Source organism: Oryzias latipes, chromosome 8, assembly GCF_053564925.1.
Source record: "Oryzias latipes strain Hd-rR chromosome 8, Olatipes_Hd-rR_3.1".
Classification (NCBI taxonomy): domain Eukaryota; kingdom Metazoa; phylum Chordata; class Actinopteri; order Beloniformes; family Adrianichthyidae; genus Oryzias; species Oryzias latipes.
The window spans coordinates 16,222,899-16,236,023 of NC_136244.1; the positions used below are offsets into that span (position 1 = coordinate 16,222,899).

The 13,125-nt window shown below is 38.3% G+C and overlaps 1 protein-coding gene across 2 annotated transcripts; it reads left to right on the forward strand.

Annotated features, from left to right (window-relative positions):
* Nucleotides 1–2,319: 2,319 nt before the first annotated feature.
* On the forward strand, nucleotides 2,320–5,965 carry proza (protein Z, vitamin K-dependent plasma glycoprotein a). 2 transcript variants are annotated; one of them, XM_004071437.4, is made up of 9 exons: nucleotides 2,320–2,491; nucleotides 3,072–3,177; nucleotides 3,351–3,493; nucleotides 3,596–3,620; nucleotides 3,693–3,806; nucleotides 3,900–4,034; nucleotides 4,634–4,737; nucleotides 4,817–4,934; nucleotides 5,146–5,965. In XM_004071437.4, the coding sequence occupies exons 2-9, from the start codon at nucleotides 3,099–3,101 to the stop codon at nucleotides 5,676–5,678; spliced, it is 1,251 nt and encodes a 416-aa protein (XP_004071485.1). In that variant the 5' UTR covers nucleotides 2,320–2,491; nucleotides 3,072–3,098; the 3' UTR covers nucleotides 5,679–5,965. The 2 variants fall into 2 exon arrangements, with proteins under 2 accessions (XP_004071485.1, XP_078807717.1); XM_078951591.1 differs by having other exon boundaries at nucleotides 2,345–2,714.
* The last annotated feature ends 7,160 nt before the right edge of the window (nucleotides 5,966–13,125 follow it).

A 13,125-nucleotide genomic window follows, 5' to 3' on the forward strand; every position in this document is an offset into this window, starting at 1 on the left:
GCATCCAGCCCCTCCTCTCTTTCCGTCATTCTCCCATTTAAAGGTGGAACTTAAGGAATAATGGGAGGAGTGGGAGGGAAGGGGAGGTAAAAAAATGAAAGGGTGAGAAACAATATGAGAAGGGGATGTTGAATAAAACATAGCAGAGGGAAGGAGATGGATGACTAGGCGTGCTTTCCACTGCTGCTGATCGCTGGTATGTTGTACTGAGTGAACTTGCAAGCTTGCTGCTGCACAGTAAACATTGTGCATTAAGTGTTTGATATTTTGTACAATCATAAAGTATGTATTCTGTACATATATAAAGTATCAAGACAAGCATGCACTTTAAAACGACTAGAACTGGAAAAGAAAAACGTCGAGTTATTAATCCTTTACACATCATGTTCAAACAAGTTCTGTGTCCGTTCACAGTCTCCCTGGACTGGACACTTCAGATCCTCTTCCTGCCTGACACCAGGGACCAGCTGGTCTTAGCAGGTTTTTTTTAATACCTCACTTATTAGACCTGGGAAATGGAGACATTTAGCAGGGCTGCAGCTGAGACTGAAGCCCCCACGGCCCTCTGTGTAAATTACATTGCTCTTACAAACAATCCCATTAAAATATGACCACGGAGGAGACTTTGGTTCTGTAAAGTGCAGCCGCGACGACCTGCTTCCATCAGATCTTATCCTTGTGTGTGTGTTTCATTGTTGTGACCAAGAACCACTAATTGGATTTGGCATTAATTATGTAGTAAGGCTACCTAATGTCTCACAACTTCATCTAGAAGAACTTTTTTGTTATTCAGTAACATCTTCTCAGCTTCTGCTTCTCAATAGTTTTCATGTCTTTTGTCTGCTTAGTTTTTCCTTCATCTGCTCAATCCTATTTGCAACGAGCTCCAGTCTGGTTTTCAGTTGTTTGCTGTTGTCTCTGCTGCGTGTGTGTGTTTGTGTTTGTTTGCTGTAGGGGTTAGTCTTATTGATCACAGGAGATTGCACCCGGTTTTGTTTAACGAAGTGTGTACACATTTAGTAGCGCTTGTCATTCAGATCACACTGCTTGAAGAAACAGCAGAAATTTTTTTATGATGGACTAGGAAGAAATGTATTTTTATTAAAAAAAACACCACTGCATGACCCTTTACAAATCCAGTTTCTAAAATAGGTTCTCTCTCAATATTTAACCCTTGGCACGTTAACATTGGGAGTTGGGTCATCTAGACCCACTAGACAGTGCTCTGAACCTCTTTTCTTCAATGATTTGTGATCTTCACTGGGGTCCATGGATTACATGAAATCTTTCCACCTTTATCCACCTTTGTCATGGTAGAAATAACACGTCAAAGTAAGGGTGGGGTCATCTAAGATAGCACAAGGGTTATGATATAAAAGTATCTGTAATGCTGTAAAGAAGAGAAAGAAGGGGAACTTAGGGCATTTCTAGCACTGCTTCCAATACATTTCATAACTTTAATTTAAAAAAAAATTATTAATGGCTTCCTAAAATTCCCAATTATATTCAACATGTTAAAAAAATCTCTTCCAGATATTTATTTTACACTCACATTTGCAATATATATAAAGAATATAAATATCTATCATCATTTGAGAGATTATATATATATATATGTATGTGAAGATTAGAAAATATTACATGAATACATTGTTTTTATTAATGGGAAAATGAACAGAAAGAAAATGTATGGTACGTATTCAATTTACTCATCATCATGGGTAAATATTACATACATGAGTGTAAACTTGTTAACAAAAAAACATGTTTTCTGTTTTTCCAGAAAGACATGATACTGCATGTGAAAAGTGTTAGATATACTGTTGATAAAACAGGTTGATCTCATTGGCATTTTAGAAAAGAGTAATTTTTGTTTACATGTATTTTGAAAACGTATTTTTTGTGTGTGCTGTTGTTTTATTTTTTACTTTTAAAGTGTATTTAGTGTGTTTTATTGATTTGTGTCCATTATTATTATTATTATTATTATTATTATTATTATTATTATTATTATTATTATTAATAATAATAATAATAATAATATTTCTGTTAACCTGGCAATTTCAATCAATAATCTTTTGTTATCATACATTGAATTTGCACTAGATAAGGAGTGCATGTATGTATGATATACGGTATGTGCAATATTTGTCAAAAACAAACAAACAAACACATAAATAAATAAACAAATAAATAAATAAATAAATAAATAAATAAATAAATAAATAAATAAATAAATAAATAAAGCTGTCTGTTTTCCTGTCCAGTCTGCTCCGGTTTTGTACATCAAATGAAGGCATAGCGTCATTTAACAGCGCCCTCTTCTGGCCATCATGCTGTAACTACATTACACTGCCGCAGACGGGCTCGGATGTGATCTGCATCCGTTATTCTCCCTCACAGGCCCGGTCCATTCAGGAAACGACGGTAGTTTTCACAACAATCTTGGAAAGGGAGCAGACAGTGCCGTTATTCGCTTCTTTGTCAGGCGGTAGGTACCTAACAGCCCCGCGGTGGTTGTTATTCTCATATCGCTTTCTTCTTGCCTGCGAAATTAAGCGACCCGCCCTGGGAAAATGCGTCATATTTTGAATTTTGTGGTTGTTTTGCATTTAACCGAACTGAGCTTTAAGCTAACTTTACAACCTAACGGAATACCACAAAGCCGCGAGTCTTAAAACAACATTATTTTGGACGTGTTTAAAGTCGGACAAGTAAGTGCTAAAGATGCTCAGTCACGTAAGGCTAACTCCAATCAGAATTTTGTTTTACTAAAACAGAATAATATAAAACAACGAAGTAACATTATCTTGGCATTTGGTGTGCTGCTATAGTTTAATTAAAAATACACATGGATGATTAGACTTTTTCAAAACAATATCTGTAGGATCAGGTTTACTAGCATTATATTTGTTCTGATTTTTTTCTAAGTCCCTGAATGCAGCATTGTAAATCATAAACATCTGGCCTTCCAGGGACTAAATCACAACAAAATTAAGTGCCTTTTCACAAATTGTATTGAAAATGGTTGTTTTCTTTGTTTATAACACTTTCTGTGGTGTGTCATGTAGGAGTACTGACACTTGTGGCTCTTCAGCATGTGTTGTGGGGTCATGTATACTGCTGTCATGTTCCTACTGCTTGGGGCTGCAGCAGCCATCCACAGCTCCCAGACAGGTGAGAAAACCTGCATGGACCTGGAGCATTGCTCTTCACCTTGAATTTAAATAGGAAATAGAATGGAGTAGTGAATAATGGTACCTCAAAGTTGTTTGCATCACTTAGATACTGCATAAGTAACCTCAGACAGATACCAATGTGATGCATCTGATTATTTACATGTCTCTCAGTGTTTTTGGAGAAGCAGCAGGCCACCTCACTGATCTCCCGTCAAAAGAGGGCTGCTGAAGCATCAACCCTGGAGCAGGCCTGCATGGAGAAGGTGTGCACATATGACGAGGCCAAAAGATTTTTCCAGGACACTTACCGCACGGTGAGTCTGATGTAACTGCGTTGGGAGTCAGGTCCTTTCTGAAAGCTTCTCTGTGATTGCTGCAAAAAAATACTTGTTTTAAACTTATTATTTTATCTTTAGGACATCTTCTGGTCAGTCTACATTGGTAAGTGTCTGGCTCAAAAAGACATCCAAACACAGAGCTGTTTATCTTCTTAAAGATTTGTCATCTGTTCAGACGGCGATCAGTGTGCTGAGAAGCCCTGCAAGAATGGAGCCATGTGCTTAGACAGTGTGGGAGGCTACGATTGTGTCTGCAAGTCAGGTTTCAGTGGACAAAACTGTCAAGAAGGTAGGGTGGAGCATCAGCAAGGATGGAGCTCATTTACTTTTTGGGATTAGCGTGTGAAGTCTGCTACTATCAGGCTCTGTTTCTGTGATGCAGACTTGACCCTTTGCGTCATGGAGAAGGACAAGGGCTGCTCCCAGTTCTGTAAACCTGGATACGTGTCGTATGAGTGTTCCTGCGCTCCTGGATGGAAGCTGAGCACAACAGACAGAAACACTTGCATGCCTGCAGGTATGTTGTTTTCCTACTCCTCCATAAAGTCAGAATCCACTTGAAGACCCTCTTTGGTCATTTTTTGGTCTAATGAGAAAACATTCCCAGTGCTCTTTTAATGATGGTGATGCTGTTTTCAGCCCAAATTGATGGTGCAGAACAACCCCATCCCCCTTTACCCTCCCCGTTGCTGAGAGTTCTTTGTTTACACGCTCTCCCACTAACTTACACCCCCAAACTAACATTGCCAGTGCAATAAAATGGCGAGGAATTTTGAATCTATCCAGCAGTACAGGTTTGAGACAGATTCCAGCTAGGGCAGGGAAAATGAAAACCGGACTACAAGTCCATTTTTCAAACGGCATTTTGGTATCGGCTCCTGATTCACAACAATTTGAAGAAGGAAGTACTCAGAAATGCACATTTCTAGCCTAATTTTCTTTATATATGTTCTTCATCATCAGAAAAATGCAACAAAAACATGTTAAACATTGGAGTGGGTCTTTAAACAATTGATTTTTTTCTAGCCTAAGCAAAGTGTGTGCTTTTACTTATCACTAAATTTAAAATAAGCTTGTGTGGGAAATAAAGTAATCATGTACTTGTTGGACCTACAGTTCCAAAACCCTGCGGTAGGCTGAGCAGTCTGAGTCTGTGGAAGAGCAACCAGGTCAGCAACATCGATGGAGTCTCCTGTTCGTCCTCCGACTGTCCCTGGCAGGTAGGAGGGCAGACACACACACATTCCCTCACTGCCGTTCTCCGTTATGTTTCTGGGACCTTCTCTGTTTTGTTCGCAGGCTTTGCTCAAAAATGCAGAGTCTTCAGGTTTCTGTAGCGGAGTCATACTAAAAGAAAACCTGGTCCTGACCACAGCTCAGTGCGCCAACAAGTACAGCTCCTTTCAGGTTGCTGTTGGTGAGTCTATCAGTCTCAGAAGTGTGTTTTTGAGGATGTGTGACATGTGTGTGCACGTAGCAGTAGAGTTTAGGCTTTAACAGCTTGTTAGGAAATTATTTATGTGGGGGGAAAAGCATGAAGAATCATTTAAAAAAAGGTTTTCAAACATTTTGAATTTTTATTTAAATCAAATGTTATTCACCTTTTGTTTCCGGCTCTACCTTTACAGGCAAACACCAAGTCTCAAGTGAAAGCTCAGGGAAGACACTGTATGTACAAGTAGTTCACCTCCACCCTCGCTATGTGGAAGGCCGCCCCGAGAACAACCTGGCCGTGATCGAGCTTCGCGACCGCATCATTTTTGGTAATCAAGTCATCGCTGCCTGTCTGCCTGAAAAAGACTTTGCCGAGAGCATACTGATGGCAGGAGAGCTCCCAGCATTTACTACGGGATGGAAAACAAGCTCACAGGCAGTTTTCCAGGACCAGCTCACCCTTAAGCAGCTGGGGTACCGTCCGCTAAATCAGTGTTTAACTACCTACCCCAGCATAATGACCAACAAGATGGGCTGTACCACACCAGCGGGAGGGGCTGAGTGCACCATGAGCTCAGGCAGCCCCTTGCTCACCATGTACAGGGATGTGTTCTTCCTCACTGGAATCTTGAGCCAGCCTGAGGGGGCCGAATGCAGCAATGGTTACGTCTTCCAAAAAGTGCCGCGTCACCTTGGGTGGCTGCAGTCCATTATGGGTTCACGCTGATCATAAACTATTTCTGTGTTGCGTTTGAACAAACACATATAAACACTTATACTTATAATGAGTTCTTAGTCTTATGTATTTGTGCATTTCCTCATTTATCCAGTAGGTGGCTCTTTAAGAACAGATTTGCTCTCATGCAACAAGGCCTTTCATGTACAGTACTCAGCATGTTTGTGATGTAAACATTTAAAGTTGTATTATTTAAAGAATACTTTAATAATCAATATGTACTTTTGAATGATACCTAATATTTATGTTCCACAAATTTAATAAATCATAAAACCCCAGCTTTTGCCAGCTTGTCTGTTTTGTTTGTTTTTTAAAAATACTTTTTCTACATGAACATTTGAAAGGTTATGTCATCTGCAGTGTAGACATAGATTATGATTATTAAAATAAAATAATTTCAGAACCAATTTGAACATAGATCTAAATGAAAATTGTGAAAAATACTAATGGTTTAATGTGCATTCAGATGCTTTATTAAAGTCTTACCCAGTTATCAGTTATAAAAATAGTGAAAAATGACAATCAGATTGTTTGATGTAAAATGACTAAACTATCAGGCAAAGGCGCATCGGTAAACTAGGTCCAAAATAATTCAAATTCCAAGGGAATTACTTAATATCAGAATTGTTTTAATTACTTGGTATTTTTAAGCACCTTCATAGGATTTAAAAATCTGATAAATAGTGATAGTGCTGCATGCACCCTGTTACAAGTGTACAAGCCCCTGGAGCAACTTATTTCTGCAACATCAACATGTGTAAATGATGTAGAGCAATACTCAGCATGGATGTTTTCATAGTTTTATTTGCATTAAGTGAGTTAAACAGAAAATAAAAAAAGGCTTGCTTAGGTCCAGAATTTAACCAAAAAACAAAATAAAGTATTGCTAATTGTAGACAGTGCAGAAGCTTTGCACATTAAGAGCTCATTTCAGCCACCTCTATTGAGGAATAGAATAGCCTATATTTTTATTCTTGAAAACCAAAGATACTTAGCAAACATACCTGATTTTAATGATTAACTATTTGTATATAAATGACAAAATGTACATCTCCTTTCAATGATAAAATAGATGGGGTGGAGTAAAAGCAAAACGGTGGAAGAAGCGGTATTATCAGCTTGTAGATTAGTTATACCCAAATTAACTAAATCAGGATTCATTTTGCAGTCTGGTGTCTTTTTGTGCAGGTTGGCTGTGGAATCTCCTGGACGCTCCACCCTTGTCCTTTGATTCTCCATGGAGACGTTGCAGCTGTCTGCACTGTACTGTAGTTTAATGCCATCTGTATTTAGGGAGCTGCCTCTGGGTCCTCTGTGTCAGCTGGTTTTGCAAGCTTTTCACTAAACCCGTTTTCTGCCTTAATCTGTGGATGGTCTAGTTTGTTTGGTTGTTTAGTTTTCCAGGCTTTTGTCCTAGTCTCATGGTGACTTTTTTTGGGTCATATTAAAGGTCATGTTTGGTCATGTTAATCTACCTTCTAGGTTTTCTCCTACTTACTATAACTAGACTTTAAACTGGTTTGTTTTATTGAAACAAATTAAAATAATATAAATGGAAGCCTATAAAATAAATAAACGTAGCCAAAACAATAAAAACGTGTTGAAAATAAAGACCTAAACTCTTCATGAACGTTTATTCAAAAGCCCTGTTACTATGTAGATGCTGGTTAACAAACACCTCCAGATGAAGCACAACTTTTATTATCCACAGTGGAAAGTGTTTTCTGTCATGTTTACTAATTTTTCATTACAGTAAAAAGTTGATGTTGTTGCAGCAGCCTGGCTCTCATATTAGTCTTATCATTTTTATCGATGGCCACAGCTGAAAGCTGCTACCTCACTGATAATTTTGCAAATGGCGAATGTGTCTGTTAACGGCCTCTGTAAAAAGTGTGAGGAGCCTGGGTAAAAAAAAAAAAGAAAGTAAAACTTGCGGAAATGTTATGAAACAGTACAAATATTTGAACCTTATCAGTACCAGAGACATTCTCACAACCCCAAAATAGATACAAATTTTTGAACAAAATTGAACAAGTCACGTGGTATAACTGAAAGGAAAAAGTCTTCCTGGTTTCAGGCCCATATGTTTTCTAACTTGAAAGATATCCAGTTTCTTGCTGTATTTATCTTGCATGAATAGATGTTTTTCATGATGGGAACATGGGAAATACTGTAGGTCCTCTGCACACAAATGGCTGACATAATGCAGTTACTTTAGCAGAACCTTTACTATAAGTTCGGTGCAGAAATTTTACTTTTACCTCACACAATTCCTGAATGTGACATTCAGAATTTGAAGTGGTTCTATATGATTTGCTGAGTTTTCGACTGAAAAGATTTACAAAAACATTGTTTTTTGAGGTGGAAGGGGAAAAAAATCACACTGCAGAAACAATAATTTTTGTATATTATTTGTTGCGTTTGACTTATAGTTATGCCTAAAATTACATCTGTGAAATTATGATCATTTTCTTCAAATGTATCCTAAATGAGAGCAGAGACTTTTGTTTTCACAGTGATGCCTCCTAAACATTGTCTTCTTACTATCTGGCAAACTCTTTAGTCATTTCCAATCCAAAGGAAACTTAACTTTCTGGTTGAATAAAAGTAACGTAATGTTGAAAGTTGCCTGAATAATTGTGGTCTTATATTTTGTAATTGATATTTAGTGACTCTCATATGAGATAAATGGTCTAAATCTGCCTTTTTACTGTCAGTCAAGAGCTTTAAGTTTTGATGGTAACAAGACAAGCTTTTTAAAAAATGAAAAAAATCAAAACATCACTTAATAAATCAAGGAAACAGCTGTTGCCTATAAACTAAACTAAATCTGATGAATCATATTGACTTAAACGAATAGTAAAAGATTGACCATATAAAGTTTAGCTGTTCAGAAAAATTCGACTCTGGTAATCTGCCTTAAGTCAACCTACTTGTGTTAGCCTTCCTTTAGTGTCACATAACCTCTGTGTTGTCTGGCAACATTTTCCCACGGACACTGACCCTCTGTAGTCTTCTCACAGCTTCCCTGGTGAACAAGGCCAGGACCATGTCAGCCAGTAAGAGAAAAGCAGAGACAGAAGAATGGGCACGAGAGAGAAAGTGCAAGAGACGGCACAAAACAAAAAAAACCTGGCCTGCCACTTTAGATCTGGATCCTGAAAAGGAGCGGCTCACAAAGCTGGGGCCCATGTCGACTGTTGCCATGGTACTCACCAAGGAGATGGCTCCTTGCTCCCAAAAATGGCAGTGCTTCTTTACTGGGTCGTCCAGCGGAGATTAATTTAAATGAAGCTCCTTCCTCCCTGAGTCTGGTTATTCTCTCCTGTCCTGCCAGCTTCGCTTAGATGATGAAGCTCACACAAGTATGGAAAACCTACACCGAGCAAGATCTGGTCATGGAGAGCAAGGACAAATCAAGAAAAAGTGCTGCTGATGATTGTATGTTTGACAAGAAAGAATTATGCATTGACTTCCTGCTCTAAAGTGCATGTGTATACATTTGTACATAAGCAGAACACGTGCACGCTTTTTTGGGGGTGTCGACATCAAATGTCCGACTTTGGGAAGGATTATCTGTCTGTGTGGTGTCTAAATCCACACGGGGGGGGGGGGGGGGGGGGGGGGGTCAACGGCTCGTCTGACTCTGCATGTGGATTAACTGAGTTAAAAATGTGACCCACATGTGTGATGCATGAGCACTTCGATGCATGAAGGCACGCTTCTGATCCTGTCCATTAATCCTGTTTCCCCCGAAATCCATGTCCCCAATCTTGTCTCCCATCCACAGAGTCCAGACTAGATGGAAAAACAAAGCCTCGCTCCGCCCAGTCCACCATAACCCAAACGCTTCGCCACGCCAGGCAGAGGATCTGCTTGGGTGGGTAATTGTTCAGAAGGGTGGAGGTAACTCAGCACCATAAGATATTACAGCTTTGGCTGGAGGAGGCAGATGATAAAGAAAGAATGAGACAGGGCACAGAGTTTTATATAACTTTAGTCTCATTTCTCCATGACAACACTGGCTCACAGCAAGAGTGCATAAATGCTCTGCAGTTCCCCATTTCACTTCTTTTTAAACATCCATCAAATCTTAATTTTGAGCCAAAGATAACTTGTATAAAAGAACATTTTAAAACCAGAAGGAAATACAGCTTTATTTAAGGTCATTTCTGGTGTAAGAAGCATCTGCATATATTTCTTTTTAGATTACATGGAATAGAAGATTTGATGTAATTTTGGGAAACAAAGGGCCCTGCAGATAAAATGATTCAGCAGTTGTGCTGCTGTTCCTGGGATATTTTTTAATGAACTGCGTCAGCATGCTTACGTGCACACAGTAAATATTTTAATATGATGTTATTTAGCAGCCATGCGATGTGGCTCAGAACTGCCAGTGAACTCTAACGCTGCTTTGACGTCAGTGAAGCAAACCAAAGCCGGCCTCCTTTATTTTACTTTTGGCAAAGGTGCAGTTTCGATAAAATGCACTGGAATTACACTGTTTTTTTTTTCCTAAAGTGATCACATCACAGTCATCCCTGGCTTAATATTTCAAGAAAGTTTCAATTTTAGCATCAAGATAAAGTCATACAAAGTGATAGAAACAAAGGAAATAGATATTTATGGTTTGTCTTTTCAAAAAAATAAAATTAAGTTGAAATTTTCTTTTAACACAGTTTGTTTATGTTATACCGTAATGTGTTCTTTGATCAAATTTAAGTTGAACAGAGAAAGGATTCAGATTTATTGATGCACATTAATTACACATTTAAACTTTAAGACGATTTTTATCAAGCGAAATGTACATCAACAGTAAGTGTGCCTTTAGCAGATGGTGTTAGAGAGTGTTAATATTTCCATCTGTGATAAATTCACCCCTTAAACAGGACTGTGAGCTATGGAGAAAAAACTTTGTGTGAAGCAAACCATTTTTCATTCTAAGTCAAACAAAATATCAAAAATCATCAAAATTTCCATGTATCACAACAAGAACTTTGCCTCTCATTGCATGTTTCCACAATGCAATATACAAACTAAATAACATGAATTTATTTGTGTTGGGTACCAGCATCATAAAGCTGAATTATGAACCACCATGTGCAATTTTAAATATAACATTTAGTTGATGTATTGTTTTAGGAAGGCTAAATATACTATTCCAAAAATAACTCTTTTTTTTTTTTTAAAGAAACATCAAAAGCATCTCTGCTGTATCTGTCCTTTTATTGTTCTTTGTTGTTTTTCTTCTTTGCTGACAGTGAAACACATTTGACCTTTTAAGTAAAGACAGGCTCGGAAGACAATGTGCTGTCACTGTCATGTCACTTAACCATAAAGGCGGAAGGTAAATCCTGCATGCACCTTTATTCCACTGACCTCCCCCTGACCTTCTGTAGGTTAAACCCTGTGCAGGGAAACATAGTCTTCAAAGCTCATTGAAAGGAGTACAAGTGCACAGTGGAGTAAGTTGTGTTCTTTGAAAAGTGTAGATTTGTTCGGGATGATGCTTGGAACTGTAAAACATGCAGATCCACGTTTTAGTTTTCATCTAAATCAGCTTTATAGTTCTAAAAGTTATATTATTTTATGCCTAAACATTAATGTGACCTCAAAAAAAGCATATGAGATTTTGTTTCAATTTGTTTATAAAAACGCAAATTCTTAAGCACAGAAATTCACCTGAATATTGTAAGATAATGCAACTCAAGCTTAAATTTGCTCTACTGTCGTTTTCAAATGTGTTAGATGAAAACAACATTAGCGGTGGCAAGAAAAAGAATCCTAAGAGTTGAATAGAGGAATATCTGTTGGGTTTAGTGATCAGATGGAAGTTGATCTGCCTCACAAACACAAGTGCACATAAACAGTTCATGCGTTCAATTCTCATTAGGCCACAGCTAATATTTCCTGACTGCTGCTAACCGAATCAGAAGGAGAAAAAAAATGTTTTTTCCTTTTCTTACCTCAACAGACAGTTCAACATCTTTCTTTATTTTATGGGTCTGCTAGATTTATTCAGCCTCTCAAGAAACAAAATTTATCTTTAAAATTAGACTCCACTCATACTAATTTGGACACCTGCATCCTGTCATAGTTAATGCATCCTGTGAGGTCACAGGCTCTCATGCTGATGCTCGTCGCTGGAAACAGATGCAGCCTCCAAGCTTGGCCACCCCGCTGTCACTGAGTGGTTTGCTCCACAGAGCCCAACCGGGTCTGGACAATGCCAGACCACTTCCTCACAGTTTGCAAAGAAGGAAGGATAAAAAGAAGGATGGAATCAAACACAAAAATATTGGAGTCTGAAAGATTTGAACCAGAACCAGAAAAACTAAAGGAAGCATCACAGACAGGCAGCTGTGGTGTTGTTTTTATGAACCAGACGACAGCATGTTCTCCCTTCCTTTACAGGAACTCATCCGCTTGGGCCAGGTTGGTCTGTCAGTGCAGCTAAATTAGTCAGCACAAAACATGATCATGGTAATCCAGAGATAAACTGTCACCTCCTATAAATACTCACATGTCCTGCTGCCCTTAGCGTCACATTTCTGTTTGAAACGCACACAAACATTTATGTTTTTTGATTCTCTGAGGAAGTGTCAGTTTAAGATTTCACATCACAATTACAGAACACACATTTAGATTTGCTAAATGAGGCTCTGTTGGTTAACTGGGATTCACCACAACAAAAGAGAGAGTGGGAAAGACTTGAAAAGTCATGTGCAAGATGGTTGGAACAGGTGGAGGACGGTTTCAGGTGTGATGTGTTGCTAAAGAGTGTCAGCAAGAATGAAAGGAAATGTGTAGGAGACTTGTGAGAGCCGCCATGGTGTTGGTTTAAAGGCTCTAAGAAAGAAACAGGAGGCAGAGCTGGAGCTTGTGAGTTTGGAAGATTCATAAACTATTTTTATAGCTCAAAATGACAAAAAGTCCCCAAATATTTTTGCTAGTTGGTTTAAAGTACTTTCTAAATCAAAATCAAAATAAACTCGAGGATACGAAAGGATAAACACAAATGGAAGGAAACAAACAATATTGACAGTACATATCATTTAATTAAACTCTTATATAAATAACATTTAATTTGTTGTGTCATCCTTATCTGTTTCCTTTCCCACATAACCCTTATAATTTAGGCTAAAGACGTCTGTGTTTTTCCAGTATACATCCACTCTAATCATATTCAACATTCACAATATAAAACTTTTATTCAGATCACAGTGTGGTGTAAGCTCCTGTTATCCTGACTACCTGTTAATAAGCTTCTTAATTACCCCATCTTTGCAACCCGATGAACAACTCTCTCAGATGCACTTGCTGAGATTGGCAGCTTGTGATTGTGTGGTGATTTTCCTCCCACTTTGCAATCTCGCTTGGCCCATATAAACCAGAATAACAACACTTTTGATGATATACTGCCAGAGCTTGTCTGCTG

Excerpts from the sequence above, each read along its gene's own strand:
- proza (XM_004071437.4), top strand. The coding sequence starts at position 3,099 with ATGTGTTGTGGGGTCATGTATACTGCTGTCATGTTCCTACTGCTTGGG. Across the intron at positions 3,178-3,350 it reads CATCCACAGCTCCCAGACAG|TGTTTTTGGAGAAGCAGCAG; the intron begins GTGAGAAAACCT and ends CATGTCTCTCAG. Across the intron at positions 4,738-4,816 it reads CCTCCGACTGTCCCTGGCAG|GCTTTGCTCAAAAATGCAGA; the intron begins GTAGGAGGGCAG and ends TTTTGTTCGCAG.